We start from the raw sequence: 22,715 nt of genomic DNA, 5'->3' as shown, positions 1-22,715 counted from the left end.
TGTACACTAAGATCCTTTTTATGATCTGTAGGTTATTATACATTTTTTGTGTCATTTGCTAAGAAAATCGGTAGCATCCAGCCATACATCGAGTAAAGCTAGGTGACTACTTCTAGCTAGCTTCTATCCTCCATAATTTCAGTCTTTTCCTTCGAATTTTCAAAATTTTCACATTACGTCGGGTTCTCGGCTCGTGCATAAATGATCTCTCCTGAAGAAGACCTAGCTGATGGTAAAATGGATGTCGAACAAGATTCGTCATCGAAAACTCCGATTTTCCGTTGAAAATCATACACATTGAAGTCAGTCGGACCATATTTCTTTCGGATTAAAGATCATTTACTAAGTTGCAAATATCTTGAAAGTTCAGAATTGTGATATCTTGTCGAAAGCAAGCAAATGGTATTACTAACGATAGGTATTTTATGAAGAACTACCGAATCTGCATACCCGCCAACAAAGTTGAGACCGATGGTGTGCTCACCGAATCGAGTTTTTCTTGCATGGAACTTCTGAAGTACGGCTGTTTGAAAGACTCCTTGACTCCAGTCAACTAAGATTTTAAATGGCTATCGCACAGGACAAGGCAGCATTGTATGTTCCTACAAAATCGTATCGGGAAACCTTTGATGGGGCTGTTTTGCCTATTTACGTCTTGTTCGACAAGGTCCGCCTGTCTGTTCAGTTTCCATTATGCTGTCTTGACTCAGGGTTCGAATCCGATGATCCCAGAAAATTTCACAACATAATCTTTTTGAAGTTCTCGAAGGCTTGTTGACATTCGGACGAGCAGACGACCTTCTTTCAATTCGTGGAGAGTTCGTCGAGAGGATATCGAAGCGTTCGCATACTAGGGACAAACTTGCCATAATAATTAATTTACCCTAGGAAGAAAAGGTTCGTTGAAGCTGGTATATCATTGGTCTACACCACCAACTAAGACATCGTTGAGATAGCCTGACGGGTACTCCAACTTTGCTAGCATTGTGTCCACTAGCTTCTGAAAGGCGCCACCCAGCAAACCAGCAATCGTATATAAAAGTTTACTATAAATTACAAATAATGACAGACTAAATCATAATTACAAATAGTGCAAGCAAAAATTATGTTTTGTTATGAAAAGTTCACATAAAATGCAAATCTATGATCGAAATACAATGTTGACTTGAAGTTATTTATAAGTCCACTACAACTTAAAACAAAATTGTACATGCGAAATAATAGACAATTTTGAAACATTGTATAGAAATTAATTTGCAATTGGATTAAGCTGCAAAATCGTTCAAAAAAAATAGTCACCTCCTTATAGCACTTCGCAAATTCTCCGCCAGACTAGTTCGATATTTGAGCAATAAAAATGGCTTGAGTACAGAATGTAGGTTGTGATTTGACAAGTATAGAAGGTATCATTGGAGTGCCATATTTAGGTTGGATTATGGTATTTTTAGATCGTAATCACAAAGCGATAAAAATGATCAAATATAATCGTTGCTTGACAGTATATAAATAGAAGAGTACATAGCGGCTATGCTGGGAATACGAAGATCTCAAGTTCGAAACTGGAAGTAAATCGTAGCAGGTAATTTTAATAATTGATTTTCCAGTAACTCCAACCTCACCCATTAAAAACATATCTACATCTACCAGTGTGGGCGTAACTGTGTCTTATAACAGAATTATGGAAATTTCATCCTGACATTTTATTTTCATAATATTTTTTTTTTAAATACTTCTTGTTACCACATTGGGGACCTTAAGCTGCATAAACCTTTATGTGTGATTGTAAAGTTGATCATATATAAACTCAAAATGATAAGCTAGATGATTGTATAATGCTTCTGATGAGATCAAAATTCGTCGTAAATCACATAGTTCTACTATACCGATTTGTTGTACGTATATGGCCTCCACTTTTGTTCACGTAGAAGAGATCTGTGCATTTTATACAATCAATTCATATCGTTGAAGAGTACAGTTAATCAAATTGCAACTTTTTAAAGTGAATCAAAATGTTGGCTGGGCAGTCGCTGCTTTGACTCCCGGGCGAAGTCGGTTGTTGCGGTAGCGCTCCCGTGAGCATTTCGTCATGCTCCCCAACCTGTAGAAATGCGTTAGAGAGATCCATTTGACAAAATACCTTACTATTTACCAGCTTCGCGAAGATGTCTTGCGGCTGTGAAGAGAGTACTGGTGCTGCTATAGGGCACCCTGTAGGGTATTTAACCCTGTTGAATAATCGCTTTTCTCACAACGACTATCGGAGCTGCTCACTCCGAGTACGGAAATGGTGTTATGATTCCAGCGAATGCAACTCCGCTAGCGAATGACGGCTCTCAATAATAGCATGTCTGTAATAACCTACGCACTCGGAACTATTGAGAACCAGAGCTACAGGTCCAAAGCCCTGGTAAAGGAAGATGGTTGTGATGATCTGGACCACGTTAAGCAACAAAGGTCATAACCTCAAGTCCAAGGCGTGAAGCGACCCGGGCCGAGGGATGAGTGGTCGAGGAGGTGAAAAAGATGCTCGATCGTTAACAGAGGTTGTGAGGTACCTGGGCAACCCCCACAGTAAGCGTCCCTTACCACGTTACTGCGGAGCTCTGTCGTGGCGGACCTTTCTTTCTCAGGCTACTCGTGGGATCAATGAGCGAAGTGAACAAAAACAAACAAACGGAGGTGCCGAACCCCTTCGCCAAAGGTGGTTTGATGAGGTCTCCCCTAGTGGGGAGGGTAGTGGAACGACGGGGGCTGCATTCGACAGCACCAGTGACGCCCATCAGTGGTAGGAAATAGTCCTACCAACGCGCTGGACGGGCCACTAACCGCGATGCGTCAAGTTGTGGAGCAACTCGATAGTATCATCGAGTTTACAAATGCGAAACAAAACATCAGCAAGGATCTGAAATAGAGCCTGCTGGTGCTCCGAAAAGCTCTTCGAGTCGCAAGACAGGAACAGCAGACTTACGCCATGAGGGTAGAAGGTCGAGAGAAGGCCGATAGGGGAACCCAGACAGTGGCCTCCAAGAGGGTGGAGGGAAGAGAGAAGGCCGACATAGGAAGTCACCAGGCGAGGGCGCAAAAAGTAACACCAAACGGCGTGTACCCGTGACGGCCAAACGCCGTTTGGTCGAGGTAAACCTGCGCGCAACCGACCCAGTCGGGCAGAAAAGGGGGACCAGCAATCCGGCGCAACCGGGACAGGGGGCGAAAACCCCTGGAAGCTGGTCAGTAGGAGGAAGCCGATGCCGGACGCACCTCGACCTGCAAAGAAGGACAGAGGCGAGGCCTTGTCATTAAAGACCGACAAGGACAAATATGCCGACGTCCTAAAGTCAATGCGGGCGGCCGAAAGCCTCTCGGCCCTCGGGCAAGACGTGCGCAGCGTGAGACGCACCAATACAGGCGAAATGCTTTTGGTGCTGAAGTGAGGCGCACAATCTAGTGCGGTCTACAAGGCCTTGGCCCAAGAGGTCCTGGATGAAAGCGCCCAGATGAGATCGTTAGGGGCGGAAATGACTCTCCAGTGTAAGCAACTGGACGAGTTCACGATCGCAGATGATGTCGTCGCTGCCGTCATACAGCAATGTGGCGCAGTAATTGAGCGGGCTTCTGTGCGCTTGAGAGCTGGACCCTCCGGCACGCAACTACCTCAGGCTACTAAAAGCGGTTACCGTGATAGGAAAACTGAAGATCGGCTGGTCAGTATGTCCAGTTAGCATACCCCAGCCGCCTTCAGTGGATAGGTGCTATCGGTGCCTTGAATCCGGCCACAAAGCATACGAATGCAAAGGTATAGATAGGAGCAAGCTATGTCGTCGCTGCGGCGAGGAGGGGCATAAAGAGCGGGGGTGCACTAAGGCATATAAGTGCCTTATTTGCACCTCTAAGAAGCAAGCCCATAAACATGCTATGGGCGGACCTTCGTGTCCCTTCGGTGAGTTAAATAAGAAGAAGCCGTGAGAGTCACACAGCTAAATCTTAACCATTGTGCAGCAGCCCAACAGCTGCTGTGGCAGTCGGTCTCGGAGTCGAGGACAGATGTCGCCCTCTTATCAGACCCGTACAGCATCCCTGCCAGCAACGGCAATTGGGTGTCGGACGGGTCTGGAATGGTGGCAATCTGTACAACGGGAAGGTTCCCGGTTCAAGAGGCAATACACCCCTCCGCCGAGGGTGTGGCGATTGCCAAGATCAATGGTGTGTTCTATTGCAGCTGCTACGCCCCACCAAGGTGGCCAATAGAACAGTTCTACCAGATGATCGACAGGCTCTCGTCGGACCTCGTGGGCCGGAAACCGGTAGTAATAGCGGGAGACTTCAACGCTTGGGCAGTGGAGTGGGGCAGCCGCTGTACAAATAGCAGGGGTCAAGCGCTAATGGAAGCGTTTGCGAAACTCGATACTGTGCTAGCTAATGATGGCTCCGCTAGTACATTCCGTAGAAACGGAGTGGAGGCGTGGATTGATTTGACCTTTGCCAGCCCGAGTCTGGCTCCAGGCATGGAATGGAGGGTAGACGAAGGCTACACCCATAGCGATCACTTAGCAATCCGCTTTAAGATCAACTATGGTGTGCAGCATCCGAGGGCGGGAGATCCCTGTCAGGTACGCGGGTGGAAGTCCAATCACTTCGACAGCGAAGCTTTCACCGCGGCCCTGGGACTGGAGGCCAACACCGACAGTCTAAGCGGGGATGCGCTGGTAGCTGTTCTATCACGCGCGTGCGACGCCACTATGCCGAGAAAAACACTGCCAAGAAACGGTAGATGCCCGGTATACTGGTGGAGTGCCGAGATTGCAGCTCTACGGTCAGCCTGTCTCAGAGCTAGACGTAGGATGCAAAGAGCTCGCACCGAGGATGCAAGAGAGAACCGCCGTGAAGTGTTTCGAGCTGCGAAATTAGCCCTTAACAAGGCTATTAAAAGCAGCAAGAGAGCGTGTTTCGACAACCTGTGTGAGAGTGCCAACGCGAATCCGTGGGGTGACGCCTACCGGATTATGATGGCCAAGACCAAAGGGGGCTCCTCACCCCCAGAACGGTCTCCGGACCGGTTGGCAACGATTATCGAAGTACTCTTCCCGTCTCTCCCACAAGCCCCTGGCCACCTGCACTACGAGACAGTGCGGGCACGGTCGAAATGGTGGCTCCAGTGACGAACGAAGAACTACTCGCAGTGGCTAAATCCCTAGCAATGAACAAAGCTCCAGGGCCGGATGGAGTTCCGAACAACGCTCTCAAGGCAGCGATCATAGCGAACCCGAACATGTTCAGGCTAGCTATGCAGAGATGCCTTGACGAGTGCCGTTTCCCCGATAGATGGAAAAGGCAGAAACTGGTGCTGTTGCCGAAGCCCGGGAAGCCGCCAGGCGACCCATCGGCGTACAGACCAATCTGTCTGATAGACACGACTGGCAAACTGCTTGAGAGGATCATCCTCAACAGGCTCACCCCGTACGCGGAAGGTACGGACGGTCTGTCAAGCAACCAGTTTGGCTTTCGGAAGGGTAAGTCCACAGTGGACGCTCTCAACTCAGTGATAAATACTGCCGAGATAGCGATCCAACGAAAAAGGCGAGGTATTCGATACTGTGCGTTAGTGACACTTGACGTGAAGAACGCATTCAACAGCGCAAGCTGGGATGCCATCGCGCTCTCGTTATACCGGCTTAGCCTACCGGTGGGTCTGTACCGGATCCTGGAAAGTTACTTCCAAAACCGCGTACTGCTATACGAGACCGATGCCGGTCAGAAAAGGATTCCGATTACCGCCGGAGTCCCGCAGGGCTCGATCCTAGGCCCGGTGCTATGGAACCTCATGTATGACGAGGTTCTGAGACTGAAGTTCCCTCCTGGGGTCAAGATCGTCGGCTTTGCCGACGACGTAATCTTGGAGGTCTACGGGGAGTCAATTCCTGAGGTAGAACTAACCGCAGAACACGTGATTAGCACGGTGGAGGAATGGATGAGCGCGAGAGGCCTGGAGCTCGCTCATCATAAGACGGAGGTAGTTATCGTCAACAACCGCAAGTCGGCACAACATGCAGTTATCCATGTGGGAGAAGTCGCGATCACTTCACAGCGAAGTCTGAAGTCTCTCGGAGTCATTATAGACGACAAGTTGACCTTCGGCAGCCATGTCGACTATACGTGCAAGAGAGCGTCGACTGCTGTTGCAGCACTATCGAGAATGATGTCCAACAGCTCAAAGGTGTGCGCCAGTAGACGTAGGTTACTGGCAGGCGTTGCCGTATCTATCCTCAGGTACGGCGGCCCGTCATGGTCAAGAGCACTGAGGGTAACCAGTTACCTACAGAAACTGGAGAGCACCTACCGCGTGATGTGCCTCAGAGTGATATCTGCCTGCCGCACGGTATCACACGATGCATCCTGCGTGATAGCGAGCATGATGCCAGTCGGGCTGGTCATTCGGGAAGATGAGGAGTGCTTTGAGCTACGTGGAAATAGGGGAGCCCGCGAGCGCACCAGGGTGACCTCGGTCGTCAGATGGCAGCGTGAGTGGGACAACTCCTCGAAAGGTAGGTGGACCCACCGGCTGATACCTAGCATATCGAGCTGGGTGAGAAGACCCCATGGGGAAGTTCACTTCCACCTGACACAATTCCTGTCAGGCCATGGCTGTTTTCGTCAGTACCTCCACAGGTTCGGGCACGCGGAGGTCCCAGTCTGCCCGGACTGCCCAGGTGTAGATGAAACTGCCGAACACATACTGTTCGTATGTCATCGGTTCGACGTCGAAAGAAGAGCAATGCTTGACGTCTGTGGCTGGGACACAACCCCGGATACCCTTATTCAGCGGATGTGTCAAACGGTGGAGAAGTGGAACGCAGTCTCGGCTGCTACCATCCAGATTGCCAGTAGGCTACAGGTAATCTGGCGAACCGAGTAACAGACGACGGGCACGACTAACTAGTGATTGGTTAGTTGGAGCGAAAAATGCCGAGCGCAAAAAAAAGTGAGTGAATGGTCTGTCCATGCTGAGGCAGGTTTGGCGCAGCGACTGGCAACCGCGTAAGGGGTAAACCCAGCCACCCCGAAGCAAGACAGAAGAGTGAGTGTATAGGCGTATAAGTGGACTGCCTCATGCCAAGACGGGAGGGTCGTAGCGTAGTATGTTGGAACTAAGCTATCGATGCCTCATGGCGTGGCAGAGGAGTGAAAGGGTGAGCATCCAAGTCAGTCTCACACTGCATGTTAAGGGTGAGCATAAAAGTCAGCCTCACAGGTTGGTAGAGGCTAGCACAAAAGTCAGCCTAGCAAGGAGTGAAAAAGGTGAGCACACAAGTCAGCCTCGCATGGTATGTCAGAAGTGGGGCCTAAGAAAAATGTCCCACATGGGATGCCAGGGGGAGTGACAAAGGTACAATAGAGTGGCACGATTGAGAGTGAATCAGGTGATAGGGTGAGCACCCAAGTCAGCCTCACATGGATGGGTAGGGCGAGCACAAAAGTAAGCCTAGCAAGGAATGAGTAAGGTGAGCACACAAGTCAGCCTCGCATGGAACGTAAAAGGTGAGCACAAAAGTCAGCCTCATGTGGGAGTGTTTGAGAGTGAATCAAAGTGTGATTGAGAGAGCACCCAAGTAAGCCTCATACAGGATGTATGATCGCGTGAGTGAGAGTGAATGAGTACATTCAGTACAGCCATCCCCCCAGAAGTAATACCGAGAGGTAGTTCCTGGAAGGAATGATGGCGGAGCCCAATGGAGTTTAGTCGGTATTAATGGCCGGTCACCATTCGAGTCCGACACGCCCCCAGTGCACCCAGTGTGGTAGATTGGACCCTACCGTTAGCACGTGTACTGGGCTAGGACATAAAGGTCTTCTCCATTGTAAAAAAAAAAAAAAAGAGTTCCATTAGACCATGGTGGCAGGTTGATATTTTGGGACTGAAGCTGCAACACATTCCAGAAGTAAACAGTTGTAGTGAGTTATAGCATCGTCGACATTTACAAAATGTTGCAACTCATTCCAGTTGATCCGCTTTAGAAGGCGTCGAAGAGCGGAATAATCTGTCATGCAAAAATTGTATTTATCGAGAGTCGGTTCGTCCTCGTAACGAAAACATCGGTGGAACTTCAGCAAAACTTCCAGTTGACAAGTTTAAGAGCCTGTTTGGAGCGAAAGAGTCGGCTATAAGTCGTCGATACCGATGTCTGCAAATCGCGAAGAATCCCACTGAAGATAATATGGCATTCGCGTGCAGGATAAACAAGGCTTGCGTGGAATTTGAATTGGGAATCAGAGAATGACGTCGAGATACGTACATGTCTCCTCACAAAAATTGAGGACAACAACGACGTTACATTGGAGCAGCTCTCCGAGGAGTGTCAGCGTCTGTACAACCTCAAACACGACAGTGCTATGATTTAGTCTGCGGCACCATACAACCAAGTGCAAGCGATAGTTTGGTGGAAAGCGATTAGAAGAGCGTGGCCGAGAGTCACCACAACTGTCTTCGAGTGCTACCGGCAGGAAGCCAAGTTATCCTTGTTGGGCTTTGCGGTGCATTACATTTCGTTCGGGACTGTAATTACGACAACCATAAGTGCTCCGATTACGGCCAAGTCGGACAGCGTGAAGGATACTTCGACAATGCAAAGTCTCGGAAGCCTGGAAGCGGACAGACGTAAGAAGCGAGACGTATCAGCCAAAGTGGTGGTGGTCGACGTATGCAGCGTACAACAGCGACGCAGAATTGTATCTGTTGGCCTATCTGGAACGCATATTCGACTGCAACTTGACACTGCATCTGACATTACCGTCATCAGCAGGGAGAGTTGGCAGAAACTCGGTAGTCCTGTGCTATTGCCAGCAACAGTCAAAGCGAAAACAGCATCCGGTAACATTTTGTCGCTCGATGGGGAATTCTAGTGTGACGTCACAATTGATCCTTGTTACCGAGAAACAACTTCATCTGCTCGGTTCAGATTTGGTCGATAGGTTCAACCTTTGGTCCGTGCCCATGGACACCTTCTGTTGCCAATGCAGGCATTCCTGCGGCACCCGCTGCACTACAGTCGATTTTCCCAAACGTGTTCAGTGATCAGCTCGGTTTGTGCAGCAAAGTTAAAGTGAAGTTGGAGCTGAAAAATATTCTCAAGCCTGAGCGCAGTCCACTGGACCTAAAAATAGACAACGAGAGAGATTTAATCCGATCGATGAGAGGGAGAAGTGACGATCTGCTTATAGGAGACATTGGGGGTCGATGGGTCAATTGGGAGGTATTAGAGGCTGCGGCGGTGATCATGATACTGTTGGGAATATGTGATGGCATCATCACAGTTCCTCGATGGCGGAGTGGTTAACGCACCCAACTAGAGACTGGGAGATCGCAGGTTCGATTCCTGCTTGAGGACATATCTTTTCTCAGTGTTTCCAATAAAGGTGAATTTGCACCGTTTCTTCATTCATACTGTTCCGGTCATTCTTTCTCTGTCTGTTTTCCAGTGGACACGTTCATAAAAATCCTTGAAAAAGGAAAAAATAAAGACTCACGTCCAAACAAGGAATATATATGAAAAAAGTGTTCGACCCGTCTTCTACCCGAAGCGCTCAATTGCGTACGCGATGTATGGGGCCGTTGACAAGGAACTCGACTAACTGGAAAAGTTGGCCTGGTGCGTTCCAGCAGCTCATCGATACAATGCTAGCCGACCTGCAGAGCACCTGTGGCTACCTCAATGATGTCATCGTCGGCGGAAAAACTGAAGAAGACCACGATCGCAATTTACGGACTGTTCTAGAACGAATTCAAGATTCCGGGTTCACCGTTCGAGTCGTGAAGTGCACCTTCCGCAAGCAGCAAGTGCAGTACGTGGGTCATATCGTCGAAAGTCGCGGTTTACGCCTAGATCCGGCCAAAATCGAAGTGATATCCAAACTGCCGCCTCCAACCGATGTATCCAGAGTGCGGTCATTTGTGGGGGACATCAACTACTATGGCAAGTTTTTCCCAATATGCGCAAGCTACGATATTCGCTCGACAATCTTCTCAAGGACGATTCGAAGTTCCATTGGATTGAGGAATGCCAGAGAGCGTTCGAGCACTTCAAACAAATACTCTCCTCGGATCTACTTCTCACACATTATGATCCGAAACTGGAGATCATCGTTTCTGCCACAAGTTCGCCGACGGCACAATCAAAGTCATCCAACATGCTTCCAGAGCACTCACGAAAGCTGAACAAGGATACAGTCAGCCGGATCGTGAAGGTTTAGCTATCGTTTTCGCCGTCACGAAGTTTCACAAAATGCTCGTCAGACGGCACTTTCGCTTGAAAATCGACCACCACCCTTCGCTTCGTATCTTCGGTTCTAAAAATGGAATACAGCCAACCGCCTCCAATGGTTTGCGCTCAATCTACTGCTCTACGATTTTAATATCGAGTACGTACCCACCCACAAGTTCGGCGACGCAGACTTGCTATCGAGGTTGATCAACCAGCACGTCAAACCCGATGAGGATTATGAGGCCAGCATCAACCTGGAAGAGGCCCTACAATCGAAGGCGAGTATTACCTGAACGCCGTCGACTCCTTCTCCAAGTGGCCTGAGATCATTCAAACGTCCCGTATGACCTCGGCGGTAATATACGCCTTAAACGGTGTCGAACACCTCACAACGGCTCCATTTCATCAACAATCAAATGGTCAAGCAGAACGATTTGTTGATACGTTCAAAAGGGCTGCTAAAAAAATTCGAGAGGGGAGAGGATCGACACACCAAGCGCTAGACATATTCCTGTTAACGTACCGAAGTACAACCAACTAGGAGCTGCCAGACGAAAAGTCGCCATTCTAGGTCATGTTTGGCCGCAAAATACGCACCTATCTCGAGTTTCTGCGTCCTCCAACGGTACGAACTCCAGTGCCACCATCAGACGACCACACACAACCGGAGTTTTTCTGCAGGAACGATTCCGTTTACGCTAAGCTTTATGGTCAGCATTCATTACCACTCGACATCCTGTTGGGTACGTGGAAACTTCCAACTCAACCTTCAGGCACGCCAGCACAGTCATTTGTTGCGAGCGGATTTGCATTATCGAACCCGAAGACCGCCGAACAGGTTTGATCTGTATCATCTCTATTAAGAGGGGAGATGTTGGGGACAACCCTATCGCGGCGTATTAATTAATACTTCGTTCAACGCTAGGCTCTAACTCGGCAGCATACCGCTATCGTTTACGTCTTATATGAAGTTGTTTAATGTGTTCGATAAAATATAGTTTGTTTTAATTGTTATCGTTCGCATTTTATACCCCTGATATACGCACGATCCGTAAGCAAAAGTAAGGGCCTTACGCGGTATAAAACTTCAAGAGATATGCCGTAGTTCTCATTAGTACTGGTAATTCCTAGTCTTAAGAAAAAACTCAGATTGACAAGACCATCATCTCTAATTCATTCTTCAACTGTTTATAGATTTTCCTTGTTTCAGATTCACTTTCGCTAACTACTACAATGACGTTCACGTATACTAGCAGGTAGACACGCATTCGATCGAGAACCTCTGTGTAGAAGCTCGGATCGGCAGCACTTGGTCCTAGGAGAACGGAATGTAGCTGCTGGTTCTAGCTCTGGGCTGACTGTTTCCAACGCAATTCCTTATGCGACAATATGTACAATATGAGTATGATACCGTTACGTTTAAATTTGAACATAATGTAATCGAGGTACGACTAAAACACGTACACCTGATAATACGGAGAAGTGAACTTCGTTACGACGTTCGTGTTGCTTGGAAAAAATTATTTTCAACCATTCGTAATCGTGTTCAATCAATCCCTCCTATTTCTTTCTTCACAGCCCTAGAATATGACACTTCTTATATTTAGACCACGCAAAGAAAACATAAACTGTTGCCCTGTAAGCGAAGACTATAACTAGCCACGACTGTATTGAATGCTTATAGAACTACTAAACAAAGAAGATGGTTTCACGATCACAGCCTGCAAACCGAAGTTAGCAAATAAAAAGAATCTCCAAGATATCAACACCAATGGTAGCATGGACGAAATTATCAATCGACGAAGCGGACTAAATGATTCGCATGTGTTTTCAGGCAACGTTATATTTTTGTAAATACATAAGTACTGTCGTGATTCGCTCGCCTAACTAAAAAGCAACTGTTGTAAAAATCTTACTTCAAATTAACCTTAACAAACTACGAGAGAACAATGAAAAGATATGAGCAGTTGCATTTCGGACTAGTAGCTTTTGGTTAATATCTGACAATTCGTTAATTACGTGGCCCAGACAGCGAATCACGACTGTAACGTCGTATTTCCAATCTAAGAACAGGTTTATTCCAGTACTCGGTTCTTGCAGTCGGATTCTCCGGTAGAAATAAGAGTGAAATCCATCTCTGGTTTGCTCTAAGAACAAACAGAAAAGTAGGGAATAAAGGAACAGTTTTTTTTTGCTCGTTTGCTGCACTGTCCATAAAAGCATAAGAGTCCCATATTCAAAAACAGCAAGCCGCTGTTCAATATTTACATTTTCATTGAGCCTTGCGGATGGGACAACCATGTTTTGGTATTTTTTCTATATTTTCTAAACAAACCTGGTATTTGTGCATTATGATTCAATGGTGGTACAGAATACGATCCAACAGATGGGACTCTTATGCTTTTATGGGTAGTGCAGAGAACTACCAGTTTCTCCCGGTACTGAAAAAAAACTTATGTATCTGACTCATACGCTGATGAACATACTGACAATCGCTTTTGATTAGTAGCTATATACACACAACACATGTGAATACACAACAAAAAACAAATCAATGATAAAATAGCTTACGTGATCGCAGCGAACAGAAGATCCAGCTGGGTATAATGTTAACACAAACACTAATGAATAATAACAGAACACGATCTAAGGTACGCGTGATCATTTCCTTCAACCACTATTCAACTATTCACAAAATAAAATAAATAATTTACTTTGGCTGGCCAACTAGTGTAGTATACGAAACTTAACGAACTTAGCGAGTCGAAATTCAAATCTAATAAAAACGAAATAAACTACTAGATAACACAGATTAGCTTGACAAAAGACACTGCTGCTTCGCTCCAGAACCAATAGTCACTGTCGGCCGTCCGTCTGCTTCTGCTCAGCAACCAAGCACACTTTTTGAGCGAGAGCGGATATTTACAGGTACGGTTCCTGTGCCGGCAAGCAGTGTATTCTGTTGAGGGTGGGTTGTTTATTTGGCGGGCTAAGCGCACGTGAAAGCTGAGGCTACACCACTGTTTCTAGCGTCACAATTTCCCGGTAACCGTTCTGTACCTTCTGCACGTCGTTGGCCAACTCTTCCAGCTGCTTATCGTGGGTAGCTTTCAGCTTCTCTTTCTCACGGTTCTGCTTTATTTGGGCCGTCTGTGGACGAGGAAGAAATTTGTTAGTCCTACCGATTTTTGAATGTAACTGTAGATATATTACCTTCTTCTCCTCCATGAACCGTTTAATATTATTCTGTTTCTTCTCACGCAATCGTCGGTCCTTCTCACCTTTGGTCTTGAGTGTTTTATCGTTCGCGACTTCCTTGGATGTTTCAACTGAGATTTTCGCTTGACGAGTGTTCAGCTCCTTGATGCCACGCTCGTGTTTGGCCTCAAGTTGCTTCATCTGTCCAGCCTGAGTTGCTTCCATTAGCTTTCGCAGAATTTCACGCTGATCATCCAGCTGTTGCTTAAGCAGGTCCCACTCCTCCTTCTTGTGGCGTTCGATCATTTCGCTCCACTGGGCATTCTGCTCCTGAATAACTTTGCGAATGGCCGGATCCGCTTTAATTTCCTCTTTGCTGTAATACAAACATGTAGTCAACATTTATACATTTTTTCGAAGACCCGCCAAACTTACCTCTTTCCCTTGATCAATCGCTCGATCGCAGCATTCTGTGTCTTCTGCACAGCCGTTCGCTCCTTTAGGTGCTTCTTCTTTACAACATCCAGATCTTTCTGTTGTTTTTTGGCCGTTTTCTGGAATCCCTTCTCCTGGCGTAGCGATTCGACTGTGATCGGATCGAATACTAGCGGCGGTTCGGCGGGTTCCTCTTTCTTAGCGCCCTTCGTCGCATCAGCTGCTGCACCGGAGCTCGATTCTTCGATACCCATAGCCTTCATGTTGTCCGATCGTTCCTTCGCGGCTCCCATGAATGCACGTGGATCAGACAAAGCATCCATAAAGTCTTCGAAGCCATCGGGAACGTAGATCTTCAGCTCAATGTTACAGAACAACATTGGCAACGACATGGGAAAATTAGCTTCAGTACGCAAGGAAATATGCCGGTAGCCACCCTGGAGACCATCCAGCGGAAGGATTCGTTGTCCAAGAAGTTTTCCATTCTCATCATACACTCCGAATCGAAGTACGGCGAGATCCGGTAAGACGACTTTACGGAAAAGGAACGGTTCTTCATTGTATACCGGGTTAAGGCCGTTGGCAGGGACTAAACGGGTTCGGAATTCCTTTCTTACTGTATCCGAGGGTAGACCGTACATGTCGACTTCAACGTAGGTACCGACCTTTTTGTCCGACAAGAATTGACCTGCAATGACTTGTACAGCGCAGGAAGCGGCAATCACACCGTCCACTGGGGCGTCGGCAAATGGATCGAAGCTTCGGTCAGCTCGTCGCATGAAATCTGGTTTTAGTAGGTAGCCACAATTTCCGTTGTACTCAAATTTGCCCTGGTTAAGTTGCATCGGAAGATCTGAGGTTTGAAAGTTGAGAGACACCATTTGGCAGCCGGCGTTCCAGAAGACCTGCGGCATATAGTTGGACGAATCAGCTCTTGTTCCCTTTGGGTAGATGCGGGACATTTGACGTTTGTTATAGTTAACGAAATCGATGGCCTGTTGTTTCAGCAAATTCATGCCGGTAGTTTCCGCAAATGAAGACATGTTGTGATGGATATTTTTCTTTTCAGCGGATTCGAATGACTGGAACTTGATTGGCTGGGCATAGTTCACCATCGACGATAGCCAGGGATGTACGTTGGTCGTAGAACCAGTGTATTGTGCGGCTGCAGCCTCGTCACCACCTTCCGTTGTCGCTGCAGCTGCCGCCGCTGGAGCAGCGGCAGCTTCCTCGGTTGGTTCTATTTTACGTACGGCACTGGCATCCTCCTTCACCTCATCCTCTACCACGAACTCACCCTGCAGGAAGAGTTCCAGTTCTTTTTTTTCTACCTCCGTCTTGAGGCGTTTGTTTTTGATAAGGATTTTGCGCTTCATTGCCGAAGGGGGAGGAAGAGGGGCACCCGGTTCCAGCTGAAATGATATTTCTAATATTTAGCCTTGAAAATGAAGTTGCGTATGTGTAAGGAACATTACCGGATAGTCAGGCAGTGCCTCCTTCAACAGCAGATCACCGAGGATTTCATCAAAGTATTTAGCTAGTTTATACTGTTGAGTTCGGCAGCAGTGGTTTTCGATCGAAAGGATCACGGGGTAATCCGATGTGACGAAAGCTGTATCTCGAAGAGCATAAATGACATCCTGCGAGAAAAAAACAGATATATCATTTGTTGGATGTCAATCACAGATGTTTGCGAAAGCTAACCTTGAAGAGAATATCGGTACACATAGCCATGCCGTGGGTGATGATAGGCTCTTCATCTTCTCCCTTACCGTCCCAGCAATCCAGCTCAACACATCGACAACCGGCCAGCAACGTTTGGCGGTACATCTCCACCGAACTTTTGCCTCCAAACTGGCGACCGGACAGGTACGTGTTGTGGGATGAGTTGATGTAGTAATGCGACAGCGGCTGATCCATATCCATGTAGATGTCCAGCCGATCTAGAAACACGGGAGCATTCTCATCCGACATCAGATACCGAATGAGGCCGTCTTTGGTGAGGCTTTCTGGAAGAGAGCAGATTGTTTGAATTAGGTTTATTGAAATCCAAGAGGGTATATGGCGACCAACGCGCGTTTTACATCAACGCGATTGAGATGGGACTTGTTGCCCTAAAATGGAAGATTGGCTGGCAGGGAAAATATTTTTAGGTTTCGTATCAATAATCTGTGGGTCTGTTGACGTTGCTCGAAATATGGACAACTGAAAACAACGTCGTGGTACTATTGGTCGTATTCTGTTCAGCGGAGTATGACGATAAACGACGGGGACGCAACGCAGTTGGCACTATGAATGCCCTCTATCACCCCGCCACAGTCAAGTAAGTATTTCACAAATCGTAACAATACGCTTCTAGCTCATCGTCTGACTCGACGCCATTGTCTCAGTCCTGCGTGTGGTGTGGTGAGAGGGTCTTCCAAACCGCCACAAACGGTAAGTATACCTCTGCTCCGAACACTTCAAGCGATGCATTCTACGCTTCCAGTGAGTTGTCCTTTGCTCCAATATCTTGTGTTTAGATGTTAACCATATCTCTCGTAGACGACGATAGTCTCAATCTGGAGCGCGACGTAGTTGATTCGGGATGTCGTGAATCTCACACCACCGTCATCCGTTAGAATACTGTTCTTGGGATTGACGAAAGGACCTTCCAACGCGCTCAAAACGGTAGCATTACGTCAGGTGGTGGTGTGCTAATCGCCGTTCGCTATGGTATAAAAGCCCGAGCGACCAACGATGACCAGTGGGCGAGCTCGGACCAAGTGTGGCCAGAGCCGGAGGGCTAAAATTTTGATCTGCTTTATGAAATAAGTGAGATTAAGTCATAAAATAAGTAATGATAGGAGTATCATTCCACACACAATATTACTGTTTGAAAGTCGAACTGAAAAAGTAAGCCAAAGCAGACAGCAAAGCTACAGACTAATAAGACTACGCTACAGTCCTATTAGTCCAGAATAAACAAGGAATAAGACAAAGACTTCGAATATAAACAAAAATTACGAAAAATTTTCCGCGTTTTCTCAGTTTCTTAGGAACAAGGGGAACGGAAATGTGGTCATGGGCAGTGAAGCAGGCTAGCTAGCTCAATTATCATCGAGAATCTTCTCCCGCGTGCTGTACCATGAAAATGGAAGTTTTCTTGATGCCGAGAGGAGTTCTACAATATCACAAAGTTGCCGATTCCCTACCTAGGTCCAACCAATCCAGCACTAAGTTGAGTAAGTTGAAGCTCTGGTTGACATATCACATGAGATTTTTGGTGTTCCTAGAAGCGTTGGAAACTCTTTGTTTCTTCTCAATTGCTTAAGACCAGGTGTTGTTTGCTTCGGATTTGTGGGAAAGCTTTCTTTTGCTGGTATATTTGTCATTTTTTTAAGTTAGAAAAAATATTATTACAAAGACCTTGCTTGTAATTAGTGCAGTTGTGCATGCATGACGCGCGGCGCAAACAACCGATCATGCAGACGATCCTTGTCGAAGAAGACGCAAAGCGGTCTCTGTGCGATTGTCGCCCACAATCTTCGCTCACTGGAGTAAGGGGTTATTGAAACAGCCCATTCCGTTTTCAAGTAGATCCACGCATGCCAAGTTCAAATCGATAGCTACACCACCGATCTCAACTTTGAGGGCGGGTATGTAAACGCGTTATTTCTTCATGAATGTCTTGTCGCCAGTAACGTCATTTGTTTTCTTTAGACAACATATCGTAATTCTGAGCTTATCTAAGCGAATTTTTGAGATATCTGATAAAGCTGAATATTTCTGCGTCTTGCAAACATAAATTTTGCGTCTTGCAAACATAAATTAAGCAAGGAATAGGTATGCCACTTCTATGTACACAAATTATTGTTTGAAGGTCGATCTGAAAAAGAAACACCAAAGAGGCGCAAAACTGAGACTCCGCCAAAGGGACCACGCTACGTCTCTGAGTGTGGCTATCAGTGAAACTTGCCGATCGCAATTTGTTCCTGTGTGTTGTGCATTTTCCACCTGATAGAATTACATCTTTCTTCCGTTTCTCTCATCACCTCGATCGCCGCCCCGACTGATGATATTGTTATACTGGGCGTCAATCTCATTTAACAAACGAATACCCGACCAACGTATACTTCAAAAAACGAGTCCCAATTCGATTTGGAGATTTTTGCCCATAAATCCACCCACCCATTTTTAATCATTTTTTTTATCGGAAAGCCATATGCTAGCAATAATTAGTTCAGTTATCAAAGACTTGTCGCAGGATTAACAACTGATCCGTCGTTGCTCGTCCTTCTCCAGATCCACTGTGGTAGTCACCGATGTGTTCTGTCATCGTAAGCAGTCCACTAAAATAATTATTACACTCGAGTTTTTATATCATGCATGTACACTATATGGTTACGGCATATATGGCAGCTCTAGAGAGAGGCACGAGGTATTTGCATCATAAACACGAGTGTAATAACTATCGAGGCTTAACGATCTCGAATGCCGCCTATAAGGTACTCTCCCACGTTCTGTTTAGCAAACTGAGTCCGCTGACTGCGTCTTTGTTTGGCGAATACCAAAGCGGGTTTCCATGTTTACCTGGCAACGTATCAAGGATATATTCCGGGAATACAACCTGCGGACTCGCCACCAGTTTATGAGTTTGAAGACTGCGTACGATTTAGTGAAACGAACCCTAGCAAACCAAATTGCTTTCTACTTCTGTCCGAGTCAGAGCTACAAGTGAAGCAAAGTGAAGGACAACTAGCAGCCTATGCATCGAGAACAAAAGAAATACTGTATCTATTCTTGCTGTTATGAATGAATTTGACGAAAAAGCGATGCTCGGGCTGTATTGAGCGGTCGCTGACCTCAAATTTGGTTCTATGCGACCAAGTCACCAGATGGAACATTTTTCGAAGATGAAAATGGAGCTCATGCTTACGGATGTCGCCTATCTTTCGATTGCTATGCATATTCGTTTTGATACACAACCTAAAATATGTAGTTGAAAGTAACACCGCTGGAATTACGATTCCCGTGTATAGAACATTGCATGAAAATGTTTAACGTCACTTTTTTGATTGTTCAGAGAGCTTGTGAGGAACTTAGTTCGAATCGCTTTTAAATGCTAACACTTTGTAAACAAGCTCACTGAACTGTCATTTTTCCTTTGATGTCGTGCAATGTTCCATATGGAAAATGTAGAGGTATAAAAATAATATAGAGGTAAGGCTCATAGCTCATCATTCCTCGTGAGCGAAACGCTAGTAGAATCCGTTACACCTGAAACTTCTTCCCGGATATTCTTATCGTGGCTCTTTGTGGTTAAGAAGTTGGTCGAAAAACTATTTCCTATTTCAAACATAACGGAACTTAAATTAAACAAACTACGCTATGCACTCTTGAAGAGTAGAGTAGTACAGTGCAAGCACTGTAATCAGACGCAGAGCTGCCAGATGATTTTATTGGAAATTTGTATCACTTGATCGTGAAATAGTTCTCGAAATTATAAAATGTTATTCATGTACTCGTGAACTGGTTCATGCTTCCTAGTAACTATAGTCACGTCTGACCATTTGTGCTCGACAAATAGTTCACAAAATCTTGAAATATTATTCGCGAACTAGCTCATGATTCCTAGTCCGTGACTTACGATCTATTTTGTGTGCGTGTAATATTTAGAATACTTTCCTAATCATTTTCAATTTGATGCAACATTGTAATGAAATTTTCACATGAACTCTTTCGCAAAATTTAAGGTATTATTCGTGGAATCATTTTCGTTCTATGTACTTTTTCGTGAAATGTCCACCTTCTAGCGACCAATAATAGATACGAGAAGTAGGTACAGGAAAACTATTAGGATCTCGTCATTCATTTGATAAGGTTCAATGTGTTATCTTGACAGAAAACGAAAACTGCGTTGAGCGCCACAAATCGTGTTCGTGTTATAGTTCACAGAATAAAACTGCTGATATGAACATGAGTCACATAACACCTCGTGTCAAATTCAAAAGTAAGCTCTAGAATAAAATATCATGATAACGTGAACAGGAATTATAAAAATTTTGACTAATCATGTACATAAATCACACAACTCGTGACGAAAATGTCAAAAATCGTAATTAAGATCCTGAAATGAAGAACGTAAATAAACACAAAGATCTGCTCGTGGCAAAAATATCACAACAAGATCAATTGCAATTATGAAAAAAGTTCCTGAAATCACGAACATAAATCACATTACTCGTTATTAAATTATCAAAAATCGCGACTGAGATGCTGAGATCATGAACATGAATCACTCTGCTCATGACTAAAATATGACGATAACGTGAATATAAATTCTGAAAATCGCTACTAAGATCCTGAAATCAAGAACATAAATCCCGCCAGCTAGACAGAAAAATCCTATAGTAAACTCATGAATAAAATAGCACGGTAACGTGATGAGAAATCCTAAATATGAACAAGAATCATTACAAAAACTAAACATGTCCACACACAGAAAAAAATGTTGTTAAAAATAAGAGGTTTTCATTCTTAACAAAAAACAACCAACGCATACTGTAAGTTTGAAAATAATTTTTTTTATTTTGATCATTATTGTTGATTAATTTAAAAGTTTAACTCTTAACCAGATAGTAGGCGTTGGTTGTGTTTTGCTAAGAGCGGAACATTCTTACTTTTACCAATAATTTTATTTTCTGTGTGCAGGGAACTACAAAAATAACCCAAGCAAACATTCGAATGTAACGCCATGTATATATTCGGGGCGAACTAGGTTTTTGGAAACACAAATAGTTTCATGAATACGAGGGTTATTATCCACAATTTCAGGAACTTGGTCACGATTTTCGTAAATCGTTCAGTACACGAAATCGTGATCTTTTGTTCATTAATTTTTTGGAACGGATTTCGCAATTACCATGGTTTTTGCAAAAAATATTCCGAGTCCTTTTGAATGCCAGAAATTTATGTTTGACGCCATTTCGAAATCCAAGTTGGCGACTTGCGGTTCTTGGATTTCAAAATGGCGTCAAAAATCTATTTCTGGCAGCTACTCGTCAAGCCCATTCCGAAAATACCCATATTGTTGAGGTACGGGCCATAAGGAGTCTTCCAGACTCATCTCTTCCATCTTTCCGAAAATCTTCTAAGTCTTTTGCATTCAAAAGGACTAAGAATTTTTTTTTGCAAAAACTGCGTTAATTGGAAAACCCGCGTAAAAAACGCGTTGATTGAAAAATCCGCGTAAAAAATCTCGTAAAAAATCGCGCAAAAAACCGCGTAAAAAACCTGAGAGTAACTAATTTGTAAGAAAATTTATGAGCTGCAGGGCGTCTCCATATATTATTTTCAAAGACATGGATATAAAAATTTTGGCGCGAAAACGCGCAGGATAAGGCCCATAGATTTATGATAAGTGACTCACGGGACAAAAATCATCTCAAAAATTGTAAGGCGTATACAGATAAATGACTGATATTGCATTCAGATTGTCAAATTCAATTTTTCTTGATGCAGAACAAACGTAAATGATTTTTGCATGAAAAGCTTAAATCTATAGCTTAACACAACCATTTTTCTTCCCAAAGAGCTCAAAACTACTCCAATTGGCCGTATAATTCTTGAGATATCGTCATTCGAAGTTCGGAGGTGTGAGAAATTCAAATGAAATGAATTGAATAGAAATCCTGGACATCACTTGCTTCAACGACATATTAAAATTTAGTTTTTCATCCGATTATCATAAAATTTTGAGCTAATTTTATATAAATTTAGAAGAAAATGAAATAGGGTAAGGTGGGGTAAATCCGACCTAGTAAATGGTTTTTGCTGTAAAATGCTCATTTTACATAGGATCAAGTCGTTTTATATATCAAATTAAAGGTTAGACTTCTGGGCTACTTTCTAAGTACAGCCTTTTATTCGAATCTTTGGCAAATTTTAAGATACAAGCGTTTTACGAAAAAGTCCATTTTCGCTTTTTTCAAAAATGGTGGGGTAAACCCGACCGCCTATGTTTTTGGTTGATTTAGTACAGATATTACCCAAATTTTATGGTTTTTCAATGATAAATCAATGAATGTTATGTTATTGGATTGTAATATGAAGAAAATGGAATTCAGTGTCAATCTTGGCATGTCAAAATCACGTTTTTGTATCTTTTGTTTTTAATTATGAACCATCGTGCAAAAAGATAATAAATAAAAACAATGAAAATATATTTCAATTTGATAAATAAACATTTTCTTAGCAAAAAAGCAGTCAGATTTACCCCACTATTTAGAGGTCGGATTTGCCCCACCGCGTCATTTTTCATTACGATGCAATTAAAAAAAATATGAAAAAAGTTGGACTAAATTCATCTATGCACTTTGTAGGACTTTAATCAAAGAATTTAAATCCACTTACATTTTTTATGCAATCACTTTAACAATCAGAAATATCCTGTAGTAAATGAAGCACAAAAATCAAATCAAAAATTGTAAAAACACACTTTTTGTCGTTTGAGCATCTCAATGTAGACTAATAAAATGCTGTCATACCACCATTACGATTATGTTCGATGGTCTATACGACAACATTGATATTAGTTTGCGTAGTGCTTCCGACTTTCGATAACAGAGGGGGGTCGGGTTTACCCAACGGTCGGATTTGCCCCACCTTACCCTACATATTTGCAAAATACTCTATAATCTATTTTTAAGAGAAGTTCTCATTCAAAAATTTAATATGTCATTCGCCTCTTCGTCGGGTTAGAGAAATCTCTTTAGGAAAATATCTCTTTCGGGGTTGGGAATCGAACATAGATGAAATGAGTACAAGGCAATTGATACTTACTACGAA

At 44.5% G+C, this 22,715-nt stretch overlaps 2 protein-coding genes across 5 annotated transcripts in view; one reads left to right on the top strand and one right to left on the bottom strand.

Annotated features, from left to right (window-relative positions):
* Nucleotides 1-22,715, top strand: part of LOC131685894 (uncharacterized) — a 227,930-nt gene that overhangs the window by 40,940 nt on the left and 164,275 nt on the right. The window lies entirely within an intron of this gene.
* LOC131685892 (1-phosphatidylinositol 4,5-bisphosphate phosphodiesterase) overlaps nucleotides 1-22,715 on the bottom strand; it is a 179,333-nt gene that overhangs the window by 3,198 nt on the left and 153,420 nt on the right. For all 4 annotated transcript variants that reach the window (XM_058969910.1, XM_058969909.1, XM_058969912.1 and 1 more), the window contains 5 exons: nucleotides 15,591-15,895; nucleotides 15,362-15,526; nucleotides 13,887-15,298; nucleotides 13,467-13,827; nucleotides 13,314-13,403 (listed from right to left, as the gene is read on the bottom strand). In XM_058969910.1, coding sequence (XP_058825893.1) covers nucleotides 13,314-13,403; nucleotides 13,467-13,827; nucleotides 13,887-15,298; nucleotides 15,362-15,526; nucleotides 15,591-15,895 — 2,333 coding nt within the window. The remainder of the gene's footprint in view (nucleotides 1-13,313; nucleotides 13,404-13,466; nucleotides 13,828-13,886; nucleotides 15,299-15,361; nucleotides 15,527-15,590; nucleotides 15,896-22,715) is intronic.

Source organism: Topomyia yanbarensis, chromosome 2 (assembly GCF_030247195.1).
Source record: "Topomyia yanbarensis strain Yona2022 chromosome 2, ASM3024719v1, whole genome shotgun sequence".
NCBI lineage: Eukaryota > Metazoa > Arthropoda > Insecta > Diptera > Culicidae > Topomyia > Topomyia yanbarensis.
Note: the sequence above shows the minus strand (reverse complement) of the source record. Positions and strands in the feature narration are given on the sequence as shown.